The following is a 21812-nucleotide window of genomic DNA, read 5'->3' as shown; positions in this document are numbered from 1 at the left end:
GTAAAACCCTACTCTCTTTCAAAACAGCCCTAAAGATACACCTTCAGGAGGCTGCAATTGGAAAATGGCCCCTGTCTAAGTCCTAACCTAACCTACCCCCCTACCCCCCCCCCCCCTCTCTCCTTCTCCTTTTGTACATATTTCTCACTCTTCATACCAGTAACCTGTAAACTGATTGTATGACATTCTATAGTAGTTGTGTATATCTGTCTGTCTCTTATATGTCATCATGATTTGTGTGCATGGGGAACTCATTTGAAACAAGCTCAGTGCTTTTATGAGTCTTCCAGTTTAGTAGACCTTGTATTGTGAATTTGTACTTCCATGTACTGTTGTTCTCATGTCTTACTAAATAAAGTACATCAATCAATCAATCAATCAATCTCTCGCTCGCTCGCTCGCTCGCTCGCTCTCTCTCTCTCTCTCTCTCTCTCTCTCTCTCTCTCTCTCTCTCTCTCTCTCTCTCTCTCTCTCTCTCTCTCTCTCTCTCTCTCTCTCTCTCTCTCACACACACACACACACACACACACACACACACACACACACACACACACACACACACACACACACACACACACACACACACACACACACACACACACACACACACACACACACACACACACACACACACACACACACACACGAAGAGACACAAAACGAACCCCAGTCCAGTCCGCAATTAACGAGTGTGTGGTTGTGTCCTGTTTTGTGTTGTTGGTATGTATTGAGTATAGATCATCAACATGAAGGATCGTCTCCTCAGAGCTTCATGGTTCGTTTGTATGTTGACAGCAGCTAGACTCATCCTGACATCATCAGGTAGGAGAACTTATAGTCACTTTAAAACATGTGTAACATTGACACACCCTATACTCATGTGTGTCTACTCGTTTAAAATCAACAACACATCTCTGAGGGTTATTTATTTGAATCTTCGCTTATTAAATGTATTTTAATAATTGCAGTGCGTCAAACTTTTAGGATATGGCCCCAAAAAAATGGATAAAATGGCCACCAATCGGATTAAAATGCTTTTTACTGTACAATACGGAAGATACGGGTACTTCTGAGGGAACGAACACAATTGTAACATCCGTGGCCATGGGGTAAGCACTTTATATTTGAAATATGAACGTTTATGTAGATGTACAGGCCAAAAATGGACAAAGTGCAAACCCCAGGTTGAGGTTCATCCATGACGGTCGACGGTCGTGACAGACGTCCCATAGTTACTGACTCACCTAACCCCATAGATGCGTGTCCGTTTACTATTTAGCGCGGAGACAGCAGCTTTTTCAGAGCGCACTTGTCACAAGCAGAAAGCAGAAAACAGTGAAACCAAACGTTGGGGGGGAGGGGGGCTTGGTGTGCTTTATTTTAGCACACCCTAAGTAGGCCATAGCACCCCAATTAATGTACAGTAGGCTGCCTACATGTACAGTATGTTGATTGTTCCATTTACATCAGGTAATTTGTGTCATGTACCTCACCTGTCTGTCATATAATGAACCAACTCGTGTAAATATCAATAATTAAATATTGTAATCTCATACAAGACTCAGACTGTAGTCTCAAATAGAAACCATTATTCCGAGCATCGATACAATGCAGATCCTGCGGTCGCTGTCCATGGTCCTGAAATGCGTTTATCGTTTAGGTATAGGATTTAGGATTCCGAGACTTTTCTACTGTATGTCTACTTTTAGCTGTGTTTAAGGTTGATTTATTTTTTATTTAAGGTCCTTTGTAGGGTTACGTTTACATTGTTTGTTGCTGTGAAAGCATGGCTATGCGTGTTTCCGCTGGGCCAATGATTAAGCCAAAGTTCACTGGGGGCAATTTTTTCATGTGAATTCTTTCTTTCTTTTTTTAAAAACCTTATAAAGTCAATGCAAGCTTTCACATCAACGACGAAGTGTCGCGGAGTGAAAATGCAGCTCTTAATTGTCGCGAAGCTGTCTAATTTTGCGGACACTTGCTGGCGACTGCTACACCTCTGACCAATCAAAATGTATTTATGTATTTATTTATTAAACACGCTAGGCCATCCCATCCAACTCCTGTTGAAGAAAGTCTATGGGCATCATCCTGGACTCGTCTTTGCCCATGTATTTAATAACAGAAGTGCAGGACTAGCTTATCATATTCTAATAAAACGGTCGGTTTATTTGTGCATGTCAGAAATAATCTTGTGGAGTATAAACTGGACGTAAATAAGATGATAATAAATCATGGCTCAACTAAATGATTCATATGTTTTTCTTTTTGGCTCATAGCGCAGACTGGTGTCAAATGCGCACCATGCCAACTTGGATTGGCGCAAGATGAAAACATGTTAGAGAACGCACAATGCCATTGACAGTAGCCGACAATGCAAATATTCAAAGATAATGCTGCAGTTGTCTTGAATGAATGAAGAATGAAACCTTGCTTTCCTTAGCCATAACTGCAGTGTGTGTGTGTGTGTGTGTGTGTGTGTGTGTGTGTGTGTGTGTGTGTGTGTGTGTGTGTGTGTGTGTGTGTGTGTGTGTATATCTTTTTCTAATTATTATTTTGTTGTAACTGTTTATCAAACTAATTGATTTTCTATCAATTATGAAAATTGCAGGTCTGCTATTTTCGCTATTACCTATAAAATAGGCTCAAGTGGTTAATCAGGCGATTGACTTAGCTGATTAAAAAACATCTATTTCATATCAATTCGTTAAAATATTTAATTATTTTTTATTAAATACAAAAAAACATTATTATTTGATTAATCAAAAAAGTAATCAATAGAATAATCGCTAATCACTAAAATTATCTATAGTTGCTGCCCTACAACAAACATCCAGAAGCTGTTTTACCATAAGTCCATAAGTGAGGCTCATTATTTAGTAGGTTGATCTGAGATATTTGTAGTGTTGAATTGTAAAATAAATAAATAATGTAAATTACAAAAATATAAGATTGGATTGGAACTGTCCACAGAAACCATTAAACACGACCATTAAACACGACCCTTGCATCCTTATTCGGGGACAAACATAGATTTGATGTGGAGGGAAATGGGGGAAAAAGGAATGGACCTCCAGTAGTAACCATAGAGTCATGGGGGACATGGGTCAACAAAGTCTATAGGGTTTAAGTGGTTAAACGTCTCACATTGGTAATATAGACACTGACAGAATCACACACACGCACACACACACGCACACGCACACACACACACACACACACACACACACACACACACACACACACACACACACACACACACACACACACACACACACACACACACACACACACACACACACACACACACACACACACACACACACACACACAGAGAACATTATGTACACCGGCATGCATACACACACACACCACACACAGACACAGAGGGTAGGGTGTGTTCACACTGTCCCTCATGTCATGAAGAAAAAACGCGGCCTAGAGCGCATTTTCTGCTGAAAATGTAAAATGTAACATCCTCCCAGTCACCCTCTGCAGCAGTAGGCTATGGGGGCATATCACAACAACTAACCTTAACTTAAAGGGCTGCCATTCGCCAGCTTTCAGAAAAACAAGCAACCACCTTCATATTTTTTTTTATTTTTTATTTTTTTCCTTTTGGACATTTTCATCCCACGATTTCCGCGCGGACCACCAGGGGGTCCGCGGACCCCCTGGTGGTCCGCGAAACATACAAAATATAATTTCTTCTACTTATTTTTCATCATTTTGTAACTTTTACATTACACTTTCTTACAATTTTTTTTTTTTTTTTCCCTTTTTGCAAATGTTACTTAGACAATTTGTCTACCCCCATATACACACGCCCACGCGGGCCCCGTGCGCGTACATGCCTCTAACAGCCATAATCCCCATCTATACTGCCCACTCTGTGCTGCAGCTACACGGATACAGAGACAGGGACACGGAGGGACCAACAAACGCAAAGCCCCGTTCGCGGCTGGGGTCTCGGGGGGCGTAGCCCCCCGAGACTCTAGTATATAAATATATATAAAGTAATACAAAATATTAAAAAGTCCATATAAAGTTGGTCTTCATTAGAATTTTTTATAAACACAAATTCAATCATACATACAATATTGCACACATATTATTGTAGTGGTTCTCAAAGTGAGGCCCAGGGACCCTGGTTACTTGAGGGGGTTCCAAATGGTTCCAAATGGGTTCCAAATGGTTCCAAATGGACCCTTACAGGTCTGTAACTCTCAAATGGAAGACATTTGTACACTCAGAGTTATGAAATCAAAAAGTTTGAAAACCACCGGTATTGTAATTGTATAGCAGATGTGTCCACATACCAGCTCTGGCAGTGTGATAAACTGGTTCCGGAAACGGTTCCAAATGTGATGGAACCCATTACGGTTCCTGAATGTTGGATCCGGTTCCTCCAGATCTGGATCCCAACCCTACTAACAACTCATCTAATCGATGGTTATAATGTGGTTCAGCTGCTTGCGTGGACATCACATTATTAGGACAGCAATTTTATGAATGGAATTTTTAACCCTGACCCTAAAACCTGATTTATACTTACAGTCAGTGGTGGACGAAGTACTCAAGCCCAGTGCTTGAGTAAAAGTACAGATACTAATTGTCAAATTTACTCCACTACAAGTAATAGTAGCTCAGTCAAAATATTTACTTGGGTAAAAGTACAAAAGTAATCCCTTTTAAATATACTTAAGTATAAAAGCACAAGCTTATAAAAATACTTAATGAAAATGTTTTCACAATGAATTTATAGAACCTTGTAAGCGATGTAGTTTGTCTTTGGTAAACATAGTAAGCATTTGAAAACGTTTTTTTTAATGTCTGTGTGTGTGTTTTTCATAACATGGACTTCAGATAATTCTTGGAGGTTTATCAGGCTGATTCAGCTGCTGATCAGACTCAGCTCGTGCTTCTCCTGCTGCCGCCATTACCGTGTTTTGTTTTGAGTTGAAGCAAGAACTAAAAAAAGTGATGGATATATGGATAGGTTTTTGCGCCTGGATGACGTACAGTATATCCGCTTTTATGTAGATCAGGGGTCTTCAACGTTTTTCGGGTCAAGGACCCCTTAGCTGATAGAGTAATGAAGCAGGGACCCCATACTGTATATTCTTATTTTTTTAGAATGCTTTCCATTCTGTCATACAGAAACGTGAATGGTGCGTGCATCGTGGCCTCGCATAGAACTTTAAAATGCTGTTCAGTTCACAACCCAGACATCGTCATTGAAATTGTCAGCCAGCTCTGCGCAGTTTTGGAGAAGTAAAAACTCCTGACTAGACACATAACTTCAACATGCCAGGCAACACTGTTCTGTGTGAAAGCCATCGAACCTCAGAATGGTGAAGTGGAGCAGTGTGTTCTTCACAGCTTCTTCACAGCTTTTATGACATCTGACAATTCAGCACTATTTTCTTTGCCAACGTTACGAGTGACTCCCTAGTAGTCCCTGTGTAGCACGCAGTTTAACATTTAACCTGTGTAGCATGCAGTTTAGCCTGTAACCTGTGTAGCATGCAGTGCTTCCATCAGGTGCACACATAGCAGCCAACCAGTGCTCGAGCACCTGCCTGTTAGCTTTCATAGGAGAAATTGCCCTTCTCTTATTTAAATATCGGTCTTGTTGAACCACAGTTGCTCTCCACCCAAGGTTGTTATGCTTTGTTTTCTCATCCTGATAAGTCTGAAAACGTTTTAGTTGAGCATGGCAGTCGTCATGTTTCTTGTTAAAACCTGTGTAAAACAGGCACGGATATAGCAAATGAAGTTGTCAGCACTCGCTATGCAACACTTTTAAAAACACGCAGCAGAAGAAGAAGGAACTGTGGTTTACATTAAAGGACATTATGCAAGTAACACTCAAAAGTGTGAACTTGCTACAGTAGGTTCTGTTGACAGGCTTTTTTTTAGGGCTTATCTATGAATAATTATCTTTATTTGTAATTATATGAGGTATGTACACCTTTACTAGACTGGGTCAATATTGTTTAACTAATCTGTTGCCTAAATTGCTTCTGTCCTTCACACAGTGGGGTTGGCTTCATTCACTAGAATGGGGAATCTCACTTCCAGCTGAAACAGTGCGAAGTTAAGACATTTTTTTAGAGCATTTTCAGCCAATTGATTTCTATTATCTACACATACTATTTCTTGTGAAACGTGATATAATATAACCACATGCCATTATAAACTACTACAAGTCGGGCTGTTTCAGCTGGAGGTGAAATTCCCCATTCTAGTGAATGAAGCAGCCTAGAGGGCGTGGCCAAAGATTACACCTTCCGGATGTCACTGATCACATGACCCCAACAATCGATTCTCCAGTTCTAGGCAACACAGAACACTTTGTTCTTATTTCCACATAACAGCTCTAAGGTGTCTTAATGACATAGTTCAATGTTGAAAATGAGTGGACCCTTTATTACAGTACTCAAGTAAATGTGCTCCATTACTGTCCACCACTGCTTACAGTAGTTGCGCAAGTATAAATCTGGCATAATTCTAACCCAACCCCTACAGCTAACCTCTAAATCATTGGTTCTCAAAGTGGGTCCCGGGGACCCCCAGGGGTCCTTTTGGGGGTACCAGCTAAATTATTTAATATAGCGTCACAATCATTTTAACCACTATAATCATATTTTATACTTTGGCTATTCAACCTTGTAGATTTGCTATTTTTGAACATCTCAAAATTCTACTATACTTGTGGGGACATCTGACCTTCAAAAGTAATAATACAAGTCCACACACACACACACACACACACACACACACACACACACACACACACACACACACACACACACACACACACACACACACACACACACACACACACACACACACACACACACACACACTCACTCACACACACAATTAGTTGTATGTACAACTATCGTATTCCTTGAAAACATTTACAAAGTCTAAGAAATTTTAAACTAAACAAAAAAATAGTCTATTTCTACAAACTACTTATGCTTATTTCAGAAAAATACATCAGAATCAAATGTCTAAATGTCAATAGAGCAATGCATTGGTATTAAAAAGAAAATGTACTACTTGGTAATTTGCACTTTTTACATTTTTTGGGGTTAAAGTACATGCTTTTTTGTTGTTTTAAAGCATGTACTTATGGAATACAATTTTTAAAAGCAAGTACTCCAGTTCTTTAACTCAACTACACATTTGACTGAGCAATCACTTGTAGTTGAGGTGTTGCCAGGGATATCACCTCCTTGACTCAAGTACTGGGGTTTAGTACTTTATCTATCACTTGAACAAGACACACATTGCTGTATTTATTAGGGGTGTGCCGATACACTAATTTCACGAAACGATACGATACGATATTTGGCTCACAACTTCGATACGATTTCGATACGATACGATACGCACTTTTTTTATTATGAAAATATATGGAGGAGAAAAAAAGAAAATGCAAACAAATAATTCTGTTTTTGCATTATTCAGACATGCAAACTTGTAGCTTTTCAGCTACAATAGCCGTTTTGAATCCAAATAGTATGACACCTGACCCGAAAAAAAAACATGTTGTCACTCTTTTCACTTCGGGGCCGTTTGCATGTCTGATTATTATGATTGTAAAAAAAAAAAAAAAAAATGTTTCCCCAAAACGATACATATCGTCGCGAAAACGTATCGCGATATATCGCGGGACGATATATCGGCACACCCCTAGTATTTATGGTTGGGTCTTTGGGTTTTGTCATGAAGAGATTGTTGAGTTTTGGTTTATTTTATTTTATGTTATTTTTTAGACTGGTGGTATACAGTAGTTTCTTATTTTTATTTATTTTACTTCTAAAGACTTTATTATAATTACTGGCTGCTCTAACTGTTTAATTTGAATGGAATCATTTTCTCCTCAGCCCAGCAAGTGAAATACATACAACTGGGAGGAAAGCTTGAATTGGATATTACCTCTGTCACTGAACCCATCACTGGCGTCCTGTGGAAACATGGGCCCAATAAGGTGTCAGAATGGGATCAGGGCTTTGGTGATGATGTGGATTACTATGGGACATATAAAAAGCGCACAGAACTGGATAAAGCCACTGGAAAGTTGGTCGTCCACAGTATGACCATAGAAGACCTTGGAATATATTCTGTGGAGGTAAACGGTCGAGTGCAGAGCAAGACTTACAAGCCAGAATTCATCAGTAAGTATGAATGCATTGTGTCCTGTGAAGGATAAATGTTTATATCTTGTACTTCTATCACAATATCAAAAACTTTCATTGCGTCTGTCCAGTCTTCAGAAGAGAACATGTAAATTGGTTAGGCTTAATGGAAGGATGATTTCTAATTAACATTCTTTATTGACAATGTGTCTAAAGAGAGAGAGAGGGGGGGGGGGGGGGGGGGTGAAAGGTGAACTGGAGAAAGAGACTCAGAAAGGTTAGGAGTGAAATAAATGAAAGAAGAAAATAGAAAGTGAAACAGATTATGCTTTGTGAACAGGAGGTGTTTGTACATTAAACATTAGGAAACTATCACTTTAACCATAACAGTGAGTGCAGACACATGCAAGCAGAGTGAATCACATTTGCCACCAACTGTCTGATGCTGGTGGGCGTGTCGCTAGAATACAAGCTGTGATTAAAAAAAAAACTAGAAGCACCACTGATCTCCAACACCTTTCACCATGATTTATTTAGTTTTAATTAGATAGTTAGTTGGTGCCCCTTGAGGGTTTAAAATAATGACAGCTTGTCATTATAAATAGAAGTTTGGAACTTTGTGACATATGGGTCCCTTGTGGGAGCTGAATGGGTATATTTCATAACAGCGTGTACAACTCCTCTTAGGACTGGGTAATTAACCAAAAATAGAATCAATATCCTCATGTAGGTTAATCGAATAATCAAGAAGTAGGGTTTTATTATGTAATTATTCATGTTATTATATATCAGCAAATTGACACGAAAAAAAAGTCTAACACTTGTTTTTACAAGTGACTAAATCAATTAGTCTAATTCGCCTCTTGACCCTTTATTATACTTAAAGCTGCACTATGTAACTTTCCTCTTCTACCCCTGATTTGAACCCGGTTTCCTGCGAAAGTGCTGACATTTTTACAATTGAAGTACTGTAATAGAGCCTGCCTGCTTGCTCAGGGGATTAATTGAATCTTGATCATCAGGGCAAAACTTTTGTCAGATCCTGTCACTGTGTCTATGTGAGATATGACACGATCAAATGTCTCAATAGAAGAGCAGGGAGACAAAATACAACCATCCCAATTGTATAAGTTGTATTGCTAACTTAATTAACTTTATTGTTAATTCAAAAATATTCCCCCAAAAAGATACATAGTGCTGCTTTAATTGTACATGTATGTTGGCTAACAACAATAGCAAAAAGAGAGGAGAACAGGAGAAAAGAAAATAGAGCGTATGGCGATTTCATATTTTTATATATGGTTCACAATACAACAATATATAGGTTCACATGCTATGGAAATGGTAAACTATCTCTGCTAGTTGCCTTGATGTGGACTTTCATTGACTTTCATTGTACATGTTTTAGTCAGTGACTCTCTGCTGTTTACCCCAGTCCACGTCCTGCTCGGTGCCTGGGTGTGGAGTATGGCTGGGCGATACGACTTCAAATCAATTTCACGATTATTTCAAACTTTTGCCTCCATCATGACTAATGAAAGATTATTAAAAAAACGAAATAGTGAAAATGGCGTGATATAGTTTTGGTTAATTGCCCATCCCTAGTGTGGAGCCTCCACTTTTATAACATTGCAAACCACAGTTTTGGGGATTCTGTTGCAAGTGGTTGCAACTTAAGTTGCACCTCGCTCTGCTCGTTACATATCTTTTGTCTGAAGAACTAGGCTCTAGTACACAGGACACTGTTTCTTTTTTATTTTACCATTATTTTGGCTCCTAACACAGACATCATAAATCTGGCCATGTGTGTCTGTGTGAAGCGCAGTGAGTGACACTTTGATGTCGTGTTGGTAATTCGTATTGTCTCCTGTGAACCTCTCATTGAACTAACTAACTTTATTACATTGTTGGAACAGAATGTGACATCTTCAGTAAGTCATGAAAATAATATCAGCTCCAAGTGTTTGACACTGCATGGTTGCTGCAGCAGTAAGAAATGCAAAATGCAACCTTCGACAGGTGTGGTTGTCTGATGTGTAAAAGGAGATAGCCAGCGTAGGCCTGCCAGAAATGCAGTTTGATACTATGTTATTGCACCTCCCTGAGCGTGTTTAAAATTATGACATTTCCCCCATTATTTAACCAAATAATACTGTCAACAAATGGCAGAAAATGTTTATTATGAAAACAACATGAAAATTAACCAAGCAATACACAATATACCTAAATCATGATTCAATATAATTATAATACAGTATATAGACATACTGGCAGAAATTAACTGTTTACTTGCAAATGAAACCCATTAATGTAATAATGTTTTCCTCCTAAGAGGCTGAGCCTTCAAATGTGGGAACGATTGTTGGCAGTACTGTTGGAGTTGGGTTTCCTCTCATGGGCACCCCTGTCGGTTTGCTGTTTGCTGTGAAATATTTTGGTAAGTTTCTCTACTGATTTTAAGTTACACATAACATACAACATGCTTACAAAGCTCAGTAGCTACATACGGTGTCAAATAATTTGGTGCTTTGTTCAGAATTGTTCCGATACCACTGTTGCAAATACCTCAGATGCAGCCTAAAATGCTGCATTGAGAGTCTAAGCACCGATCCCAGGGGTGTGAATGTTTTGGTATCCCACAATTCGATTTGATTTTAATTCTTGGGGTCATGATTCGATTCAAAATTGATTATCGATTCAAAACGATTCCTAATCAATTTGATCCATTTTAATTCACAACTCTTGCCAGACACACACATTGTTCTGAAAATGTATATCATTCAGTGTTAAATTATTACCTGGTGATCCTTTATGACTGATGTCAATAGTGGACATCAGTCATCATTTAGCTTGTAAATGATGTATCTTCTATTTTCAAATAGCCGATGTACAGTAAATACTGTATGGTTAAAGTGGTTAAACTGAAGCTGATGCTATATTAACATTTTTTTTTATCAACTGATACACAAGTTCAGGTATCGGGATTGGTATCAGGAAGGAAAGAATTCTGTTGGCACATCTCTAATCATGTTATGTTATCGCTGTGTTTGAATTCTGTACAGACCTCATTATTTTTGTGCTATGACCCAGACCTTTAACCACTTCAAACCAGTGTGTTTCTAGCGATACTGTACATTTCAGTACTTATCACCTCACAGCACACCTCCCTGCTTTCAAAGGAATGAGGTAACAGCGTCATTCATTGGTTTGCTTTTATTTTTTATTTTTTTATTACCCGCTTTCCAGGTTTTCTTGCCTTTGATTAGGTACCACCCCCTCTGTAAATTTCACAAAGAAGTGAAGTGTTCTGAGTGTTGTAATTGTTCTTGTTTTTAATTATTGATAATTTAATTTACATCCTACTCTATGTATACTTGCTTCTTCTACTGACCGGAAACCTCATCAGCTCTTTTTTTTCTTTCTCTCTCTCTCTTTTGTCAGTTTGTTGAAACGTTTTTTATATTCTGTACATGAATACAGTGATATTGTTTGCCATTTTTAAAGACACATCCTCATCTGCGCAAAATGTGTTTACTTTTTTTCAAGGGTAAAAACAAAGAAACAAACATTTGAGAAAATACCTCTAGGTTGTATGAAGACAATGCTGTACAAGATTAACCAGTTTTGAGTGTGAATGAACGTTGGTCTGGAAAGAAGACCTGCAAATTAATCTGACTGTACATTTAAATCTCCCCCAAGTGAAATGATGTCCCTTTTTAGGAAGAATAAGTAAACAAAAGAAAATCCTCTCAAGGGAAGTTAACCCAAATATATTCAGTATTTAGTATTGTTGGAATTTTGCTTTAGATTTAGCAGTGTTATCAAAATATGCAAAAAATAGTCGCTATTTTTTTCTTATGAAGCAAAATTGTGTGAAATCTTGAGAGGAAAAACTTACAAACACCCACTTGGTTTTGTCTACCTTTATCTGTTCCATTTTTGAATGAAGAAAGCTTCTTTTGTAATTCCAGTGGTACTTTTATTATATTTATTCACACATGTCCAACTTATTGTTCATTTAAGGGTTAATCTAATGAAGAAGAAAATAATAAAATAAGAATGACGGTACCAATGCATCATCTTCAAACCTTAGCATGGCAAGTGTAATTTATTGTCATCAATGACTCCATTTGTGACATGAGGTTTTGTTTATATTGTTGTATGAGTGACCATGTTTTGAAATACAAAAAAAGAGAAAAGACTATAAGATGTACAACAATAATGGTCCTGTGAAGGATTTGAAATTATTGTATTTCCATGAAATAAAAATATCTAACAAAAAAATCATGAAATGGTGATATTAGTGGCATTTGATTTGTGGGATTGAAAATGATCTTAAAACTACCGCATGATTCTCTGTTGTCTAATAGTGGATCTGTACACATATTTGTGGAATACATTACAGATTTCATCTGACTGTAGATTACTGAACATATGATTATAGATTAGTCCACAGATTAGGGAAGATCTGACAGTACATTATTACTGTACAGATTACTGGACATACGATTGTATATTACTGCATAATTTACTCAATTTACGACTAATTACAGTACAGAATAACATTACCCACTTCAGCCCTATCTATATACATTTCGTTCATTTGAAAATAGCCGATTTACAAGCTCACAATGTGTCGCATCAAATGTATTCATTTGAAATCTTGTGAAACGGGACATTCTGCATAATGAGTACTTTATACTTTTGGTATCATAAGTACATTTTGATACTGATACCTGTACTTTTACACAAGTCAATTTTGAATAGGCTCTATGCACAACAGCCATATATTTCACTTCCTTCACAGGTGTTACCAATGATACTAATGAAGGCTCTGTTCCATTTAGTGTAGCACAGTGGTTCGCAGATTTTTCAATTTTCACGATCCCCATAACTCTGAGAGTGTACAAATGGAACCAAGTAAGGGTCCATTTGGAAACCCCTTAAGGAACCATGAGGGTCCCTGGACCCACCTTTTTGTCCCTTGTTTGGTGGTCTGGTGTAGCAGTGTTTCCAGTGAGCTAGCATGCACAATATCAGCACCCTGACTCTGATTGACCAGAATGGAACAGAGCCTTCATTAGTATCATTGGTAACAGAAGTTGAAGGAGTGATTGGTTAACCGCGCATCACCAGGCTTTCTGATTGGCTGAGAGGCTTTCCTCAAGGCTGTCATCAGTGTCACCAGATTCTGTGAGAAATAAGCAACCAAGTCTATGAAAAGAAACATGAAACATTATTACACATACATATATTTGAGAACCACTGGTTTAGATCGTAATCAAAAAAAGTTGGAAGCAAGCCCAGTTTAGAAACAAGGCCAAAACATCCCAACCACCAATATTTACAAGCAACTTCACAGAAAAATAAACCCAAAGTCGCTTATAATAAGCAGACATGGCAACGCTGGCTGTCATCTGTTGACGAGGAGCTCATTGGCTAGAAGCGCGTGTGACGTCAATTTGAAAAGCTGGCGCTGCGCTGAAATCAAACACAGGCTCCATTTTACAAACAGAGACGTGTACCTGATTAGCCATGTCTTTTGCCAGAGGCAAACGTTTTGATGACCATGTGGGTGAGGTGAGTATTAGTTCAGTAATGTTGTTTAGTTTAGTAGCAGCTTACTTTCTGTTTGGTAGCAGCTAAGCCTCACATCCAGTGTTGTTACCCTCCTAAGCTAACATAATGCAGTGGTGGAAAAAGTACTCACATTTTGTACTTAAGTAAAAGTATCAATACGGTAATGTAGATACAAGGTAAAGTCCGGAATAAAACAAAAATACTTGAGCAAAAGTACAAAAGTATTGGTATCAAAATGTATTGGTTCTCAAGTTTTCAAATGTATACTACAAATGTTGATGGCTGATCTACAATGCTAGGCATTGTGAGCTTGTAGATGGAAATATTCCAGTAAAGTAAAAAATACTGTACTAAGTACAGTACTTGAGTAAATGTACTTAGTTACATTACACCATAGCCTTGGCTCTGCTTTACACCACAGTTTAGGCGGCTAGCAGCTTACATTGGCATGTTGTTGTTGTTAGGCCCCAAGTGCTAATAAGTAGGCTCAGCGTTCCACCTATATAGTAGAACTCTTTTAAACTGTGGTTCCACCATGATGACCCTGTAAAAGAAAAGATGCCAGCTATGATGGGTCTTCTACTTCAGTGGTTCTCAAACTTTTCCATGTCAAGGACCCCTAAATTAATCTTTGGCCTGCACCCATCTGAAAAGATTGACCCCATACAAGATGTGTAGAATATACAATGTCACAGTTACTGTAATCTCTCAAGACCTAGCAGAATCTGTCAGAACCACTGCCCTAAACATGTAAACACGAGTTGCTAAAACCGACCCACCAAGGACGGTGGGTAAAAAAGACATTCAAGTGCTTAAATGATATCTACCATGGAAGCTGGATGTCTTGACATCATGCATTAAAGTTCTCACTCTCAGTCGCCACGACTGATTTCAGTCATTTGGATTCCATAGAAGCCAGCATGTCTTCTATGAAAGCATGTCGTTCACAGAAAATAGCAGATCTACAAGCTCACAACATGCTGCGACGTGTTGTGAGCTTGTAGATCATCTATTTTCGGTCATGTTAAGATGAAAGAGTATTTGAAGTGGTCAAACTAGCAATAGAATACAAGTTTAGAAGCATCTTCCATAAACATGAATGGTCTCAGAAATGTCATAAAAGCAAAGTTTAAAGCCTCAAGCTGTGATTTCTTCAACTTGTTGGCTGTATGTAGAACAGCAGCAACATGGGTTTAAAATGATAAACATCATCATTACATTTTCATTAATGACGTTTTATTTTTGCTTTATTCCATGAGACATTTAATTTATCATCTCTTTGTCTACAGCTGCAGTGGACGACCTGCCACCAACACCCTCAGCCTCAGCCTCCAGTCGTGTCAGCATGACACCTGTCCGCAGAGAGGTCTCTGTTGATCAACTCTTGCAGATTGATGTCCTGGAATGGGACATAATAATGGGGGCAGTATGCAAAAGCGGGCACTACACACTTGTAGTAAGTTAACTTTAATCAATGCAAATTATGCAACTATATTTACATCTAAGCTTTTGAAGTATTAAAGTATTCTATCTGCCGAAGGTTATGTATCCACATGAGCACAAATGCATATTTGTGGACTGTAATCTCTCAAGACCTAGCAGAATCTGTCAGAACCACTGCCCTAAACATGTAAACACGAGTTGCTAAAACCGACCCACCAAGGACGGTGGGTAAAAAAGACATTCAAGTGCTTAAATGATATCTACCATGGAAGCTGGATGTCTTGACATCATGCATTAAAGTTCTCACTCTCAGTCGCCACGACTGATTTCAGTCATTTGGATTCCATAGAAGCCAGCATGTCTTCTATGAAAGCATGTCGTTCACCGAAAATAGCAGATCTACAAGCTCACAACATGCTGCGACGTGTTGTGAGCTTGTAGATCATCTATTTTCGGTCATGTTAAGATGAAAGAGTATTTGAAGTGGTCAAACTAGCAATAGAATACAAGTTTAGAAGCATCTTCCATAAACATGAATGGTCTCAGAAATGTCATAAAAGCAAAGTTTAAAGCCTCAAGCTGTGATTTCTTCAACTTGTTGGCTGTATGTAGAACAGCAGCAACATGGGTTTAAAATGATAAACATCATCATTACATTTTCATTCATGACGTTTTATTTTTGCTTTATTCCATGAGACATTTAATTTATCATCTCTTTGTCTACAGCTGCAGTGGACGACCTACTGTACCACCACCAACACCCTCAGCCTCAAGTAGTGTCGGCATCACACCTGTCTGCAGAGCCGTGTCTGTTGATCACCTAGTAAGTTGTGGTTTGGTGGGTGGACTGTGTTCAAGTCAACAAATCCAAAGAATAACATTAAGTAAAAGTGAGAACATTCTTTTTTTCCAACCTGGTCCCCGATGTCAGCAAAAGTAACAGGACAGACATTGATGACTTTTGCACCGTCATGCATACAATATCACTATGGCACACCAAACACTTGGTTGGAAAGGTCTTTAAAATCAATATTTGTCGAAGACAACTTTCATATTAACCCTGGTCCCTCCTAGGATCTTCGTTTTTTTAGTCACACCCAGGGTCTCATGTTAAACAATTCTAAAGTGGTTAGAAACCCCCAAAAAATCATATTAAAAAAGCATCCAAGCATTTAAAATGCAAAACAAAATGACCTGTAATTTTCTAACATCTTGAGATGAGCCCAGAGTCCCATACCTGAAACCCCTCTGGATTTACCCCAATTAGAGATACAATTAATCTATTTCTATGGTTCTCATTGAAATATGAATTATCCCACTCTTTGGACAAACACAGGTCGTTGTTACGACGGAGATAAAAATGACCAGTGTCTTGGAGAAGGAGGTAAGTAACTTGCACATCATCAACCAAGTATTATTTACCCCATTTTTGTTTAAAAGCTCAACTCTATTCTAATAGTAATCTGGCGACCGAGTATCTGTTCTATCTATTGCTGTAGAATGTTTGTTCAGTAACGGGTCTCTCTCTAGTTTGTCCGTAAATCTATTGATCTATTTCAGCCGCTTCCTCCCAGATCCGCTCCTTGGTACAAGAGCGCAAACAACAGGACCAGCGCCTACAGTCCCTCGAGGAAGAGTTAAAAAGGATGAAGGCAAAATGGTTGACAGCAGTCCGGAAGAGGACGGCCTTCTCCTCTAAAATGGCCACCTTGGAGAGACAACTGTCTCAACAGGTCCGCTTATCTGACTTCTATACTCGCCTTCGCCCTTGGTTGTGTTTATACATATTTAAACCTCTTATGAGAAGTGTGTTTTATTTCATCCGTAGACCTCTAACACACCAAAGAAGCGGACCACTAGAACTGCGCTCCCAACGCTCAGGGACAGAAACAGTGATCTGGGTAAGGATTACCAGCGGAGCAGGTTACCTTTTTTGTAAAGATTTTGTCAGTTAAAATTAGTACATGACAAAGCAAATTACAAAGGCTTCAAAATGGGCAAGGTCATAACCTGGTCACAAATTAACTAAAATTGTAACTAAAATAGCAAGGGCTATAATGTAATTTACTGTTCACAGAGGACCTCCAACGAGCAACTACCAGAAATGAAGAGCTGGAGAGTGTTGTGAGGCAGAAAGAGGAGGAGTTGGCTATTTGCCAGCAAAATCTTCAGGCCTCGCAGCACACTTTGAGAGAGACCGAGGGGAGACTCAATAGTTGTGAGGTGGAGGTGAGATCTAGAGAGGAGGCGATGGGCGTCATGAAGGTCCAGATGAGACAGAGAGAGAGAGACATAACATGCCAACTCTCAGAGGGACGCCTGCAGAACGAAGAAGCCATGAGTGCGTACCGAATCAATGCCACATTTTGTGGAGTTTATTTTCTTGGATTCAAATACATTTTAGAGTTGCGTTTGTTCCGTGTTTTATTTTCTGTCTTTGGTTTTAGGCAGGACACGGCACGAGGGCCTGAGGCGAGTGGAGGAACTGGAGACGGAGCTCAGCACCCTACAGGAAGTCGGGAGGGAGGAGCAGCAAAAACAGCTGCGTATTCAGCAAGATCTGCAGAAAGAAAAGGTAATGTGTCACTGAACAGAATATTAATGGAATAAATCGCATCATTAAATATAATCTATAATTGTTCCTCAAATACAAGTACAAATATATAGCTTGTTTCAGATGTCAGGATTGTGGTCGATATCATGGTTTCAAATAGAAGAGGAAGAGAGATATTAGAAAGGGAGACGTGGGATGCAAGAACCACAGAGATAAAAGGAGAAGATGAATGCATGAAGGACAGCTCATTCAAGATCTAAAGCAACAAGAGGAAAAGAAGACTAAATTGATTCAGACGCAGAACAGAAGTCGAGTGGAGAAAATGATTAATTGTGAAAAAAGACAGAATAATGAAGCTATGAGACTGGGGAGGAGAGGAGCAGAGAAATACCAGCCCTCTGGACAACACCATTATCTAAAAGAAAGGATATATATATATAGTATAGATGTGTACAGTATATATATATAATTAACACATTGTGACTGGCATATAATTAATCATTCAGTAAAACTTCAAATGATCATAAACAGCTTGGGCTTGCTATGTGTATAGTTACAACAAACAAAACTATCTTAATCTCGGCTTAAGGAACAAAAAGGCCATAACTGGTGCTAACCTGTTTAAAATATATTTACCAATGTGTACAACCGCTCCTTCCAACAATTTCCTGTCAGTTGACCACCCTGCTTTGCCATTGCTACGGATTGCTGGTGACTTTTAGATGATTAGATTACATTGGATCATTTTGATGAAGTGATGGTATTAATTTGATGTCAAATTGGTCGTAAACTGCCACTATATATATATATATATATATATGTGTATGTGTGTGTGTGTGTATATGTGGGTATAACTGATACCTACATATATACTGTATGCACACACAAAAACATATTTTTAGAAACGATAAAAATATTTTTCGAAAATGTTCGATCTACAAGCTCACTTTGACGCACTGTGAGCGTATAGATTGGGTCTAAGTTCAAGGGTTTAAAATGTGTCATTGTGTTCCTGTAGGCCCTTGTCGCCTCTCTGTCTTTCCTGCTGCAGCAGGAGAAGGCAGAGTCCGACCAGCGAATGAAGGACCTGAGAGGTGACATGGAGGAGGTGCGGGGAGATCTGGCTGCCATGGAGGAAGAGGAACTGACTCGCCGAGATGTGTTGGTGAAGACCAAGGGAGAGCTCTTGAGCCTCCAGCAGGACCATGCAGAGCTGGAGAAACATCTGAACGAAACCAGGGCCCTGCTTGACAGGTACAGATCTAAACACCAGGCACACAGGCAAACCCTCTTTTAATTTAATGTAAAAAATGGACCAGTATTTTTGTATATATTTTTTGTTTTTTGTTTTTAAAAGATGTGATTACTAAACGGTGCTCCCTTATAGTGCCGTGTTTCTCAAACAGGGTACTAGTACTCAGAAATCTTCGTTTTTTAAAATATTTCTAGAATCGGTTACCTCTAGAAACTACCGTACATGTTTGGAAAATATTGATGTGCCCTATATTTTAAAATGCAACCAATTGTCATATCAGCCACCAGCGAATGAAGGACCTGAGAGGTGACATGGAGGAGGTGCGGGGAGATCTGGCTGCCATGGAGGAAGAGGAACTGACTCGCCGAGATGTGTTGGTGAAGACCAAGGGAGAGCTCTTGAGCCTCCAGCAGGACCATGCAGAGCTGGAGAAACATCTGAACGAAACCAGGGCCCTGCTTGACAGGTACAGATCTAAACACCAGGCACACAGGCAAAGCCTCTTTTAATTTAATGTAAAAAATGGACCAGTATTTTTGTGTATTTTTTATTTTTTTTGTTTTTAAAAGATGTGATTACTAAACGGTGCTCCCTTATAGTGCCGTGTTTCTCAAACAGGGTACTAGTACTCAGAAATCTTCGTTTTTTAAAATATTTCTAGAATCGGTTACCTCTAGAAACTACCGTACATGTTTGGAAAATATTGATGTGCCCTATATTTTAAAATGCAACCAATTGTCATATCAGCCACCTGCCAATAAAACCAAGTTGCCAGCTAGCTTGCTGTATTATTTTTGGCCCTAGCCTGAGTGAGTTTTGAATATTGAAAGAAAAATAGATAAGTGGACTAAATATAAGATAACAAAGCCATAGCCATTAATGGACAAATGGTCTGTTTCTGTCAGATGGCCCAATTCCAGCACTAAACGGACACTACAGCAAGCATGGGAGATGTGAAGACCCAGGCAAATTATGCAACTATATTTACATCTAAGCTTTTGAAGTATTAAAGTATTCTATCTGCCGAAGGTTATGTATCCACATGAGCACAAATGCATATTTGTGAACATTGCCGTAACAGTACAAGGCAAGTAAATCATAGATTTATTGTGCTTCATTGCAAGTATGTTCAATGGCTTCTGATACACAAGTAACCAACGGTTTCGTTCTTTCTTCAGAGCTTATATGCGGAGGATGAGGGGCACAATCTCGCACTGGACCTGTGAGACTGTCCCTCATCCCCGCCAAACGGATACAACATCATGTGGGGTGTTGGTGTGCAAAGTGAGATTATATAGCCTAGAATATCTATCCTAGTAACAATTTAATACATTCTAAAAAAACACTGCTAAAACTAACCTGTATTTTAAGATCGCGGAGATGCTGATGTGTGCCACATCTGGGGTGGAGCAGGGCCTGCCAGGCATTGACCTGGTACGCCAAGACATTGCACGGCAGCTTTTGGAGGAGTCTGGTAAGCTTCAATCAAATGTTTATCAGCCTCACCAAGACCAAAAAATTAGACTTCACTGAACTCAAAAATATGTTTTCATAGATGACCTGACACATCTGTGTCGCTTCTGTGGGGAGGTGAGCGCTGGGACAGGGAGGTCCGCATCCGTGGATAATTGGGTACGAAACCTTTAAAGTTTTTTTACATGGAGAGCACATTCTTTCTGTTACTTACTAACTAACTAACGAAATAAATGAATAACATTGTTTCCATCTTCTTTCAGATTGAATGCTCATCATGTGCATTGTGGTTCCACTGGGTGTGTGTAGGCAGGCCTGACACCAGTGAGGAGTACTTGTGCCCAGCCTGCACATAACCCAGTGGAATCACAATGCACATGGATCTCCACATGGGTGTGGCAGGATGGATCATCACTTTTTTTTTTTTTTTTTTTTTTTAATTTCACAGGCCAAATATCGTGGCGGCCAATAAAAGGCCTTTTGTTTTTTAGTTTCTCCATTTATAATTTCTGTATCATTCTAATCAGTGGTGTGGAGTAAGTAAGTAAATTTACACAAGTGCTGTACTTAAGTACAATTATGAGGTATTTTTTCTTTACTGGAGTATTTCCAATTGTCTACACTTTTACTCCACTACATCTCAGAGTCAAATATTGTACTTTTACTCCACTACAATTATTTGAAAACTTTAGTTACTAGTTACTTTGCAGATGTAAAACATGTATTAATCACTTTAGCTCATTTGTTTGTTATTTTTTATTATAACAATTTGTTTGTTATTTTAACAATTTTAACATATTTTAACAATTTGTTTGTTATTTTTTATTATAACAATTTGTTTGTTATTTTAACATACATAACGCTCGCGAGAGGGGGGGCCTTTTGCGTGTCTCGGCCCAGGGGCCCGTTTCTTCCTAATCCGCCTATGGTTGTACGAGGAAGTGGAAACTGAAGCCCCCGACCCAGGCGGCGGGCTTGGGGGGGATATGTGTTTTTTCAATTTTCACTTCCAAAGCTTGTGTGTTTGATAAGTGAAAAGTCCGCTAAAATATTGTCTCTTATATGTTATAGGTACCGTATGGGTCTTACACAAGCCTCGCATGCAAAGGTAGAGCGAGGCCTATTGAAAGGGGTGAGGACGGCCCCTCTAAACAAGTGATTCCCTGTAGAAACAATGCTCTGAGCCGAAGGTGTGAAGCGGAGCTCACTGCGTCTGTCCCCCCCCCCCCCCCCCTCTTTGAATCTGTGTCGCACCTTGTTGAATGATTGATGTCTACTGAGCCCCAACCCTGGGAAGAACTTTTGTTAAACAATTATTCACAGTGCTAGATACTCACCTTTATTATGATTTGAC

The 21812-nt window shown here is 39.0% G+C and overlaps 1 protein-coding gene and 1 long non-coding RNA gene across 2 annotated transcripts in view; one reads left to right on the top strand and one right to left on the bottom strand.

Moving 5' to 3' along the window:
* LOC311040359 overlaps positions 1 to 8186 on the bottom strand; it is a 57931-nt gene extending 49745 nt beyond the window's left edge. The window contains exon 1 of the long non-coding RNA XR_014600260.1: positions 7954 to 8186. This is a non-coding gene — a long non-coding RNA (uncharacterized lncRNA). The remainder of the gene's footprint in view (positions 1 to 7953) is intronic.
* Positions 8187 to 13627: 5441 nt separating this feature from the next.
* Positions 13628 to 20372, top strand: LOC311040533 (uncharacterized protein; the record flags this gene model as incomplete). Its single annotated transcript, XM_084050864.1, has 11 exons — positions 13628 to 13728; positions 15023 to 15189; positions 15903 to 15999; positions 16513 to 16560; positions 16737 to 16909; positions 17005 to 17077; positions 17254 to 17517; positions 17624 to 17751; positions 18749 to 18984; positions 19266 to 19451; positions 20357 to 20372. The coding sequence occupies exons 5-11, from the start codon at positions 16823 to 16825 to the stop codon at positions 20370 to 20372; spliced, it is 990 nt and encodes a 329-aa protein (XP_083906990.1). The 5' UTR covers positions 13628 to 13728; positions 15023 to 15189; positions 15903 to 15999; positions 16513 to 16560; positions 16737 to 16822.
* Between the last annotated feature and the right edge of the window lie 1440 nt (positions 20373 to 21812).

The sequence above is a fragment of the Gymnoscopelus microlampas genome (assembly GCF_963454915.1).
Source record: "Gymnoscopelus microlampas genome assembly, chromosome: 24".
Lineage (NCBI taxonomy): Eukaryota > Metazoa > Chordata > Actinopteri > Myctophiformes > Myctophidae > Gymnoscopelus > Gymnoscopelus microlampas.
The sequence above is the reverse complement of the archived record's forward strand: the minus strand, read 5'-3'. Positions and strand labels throughout refer to the sequence as shown.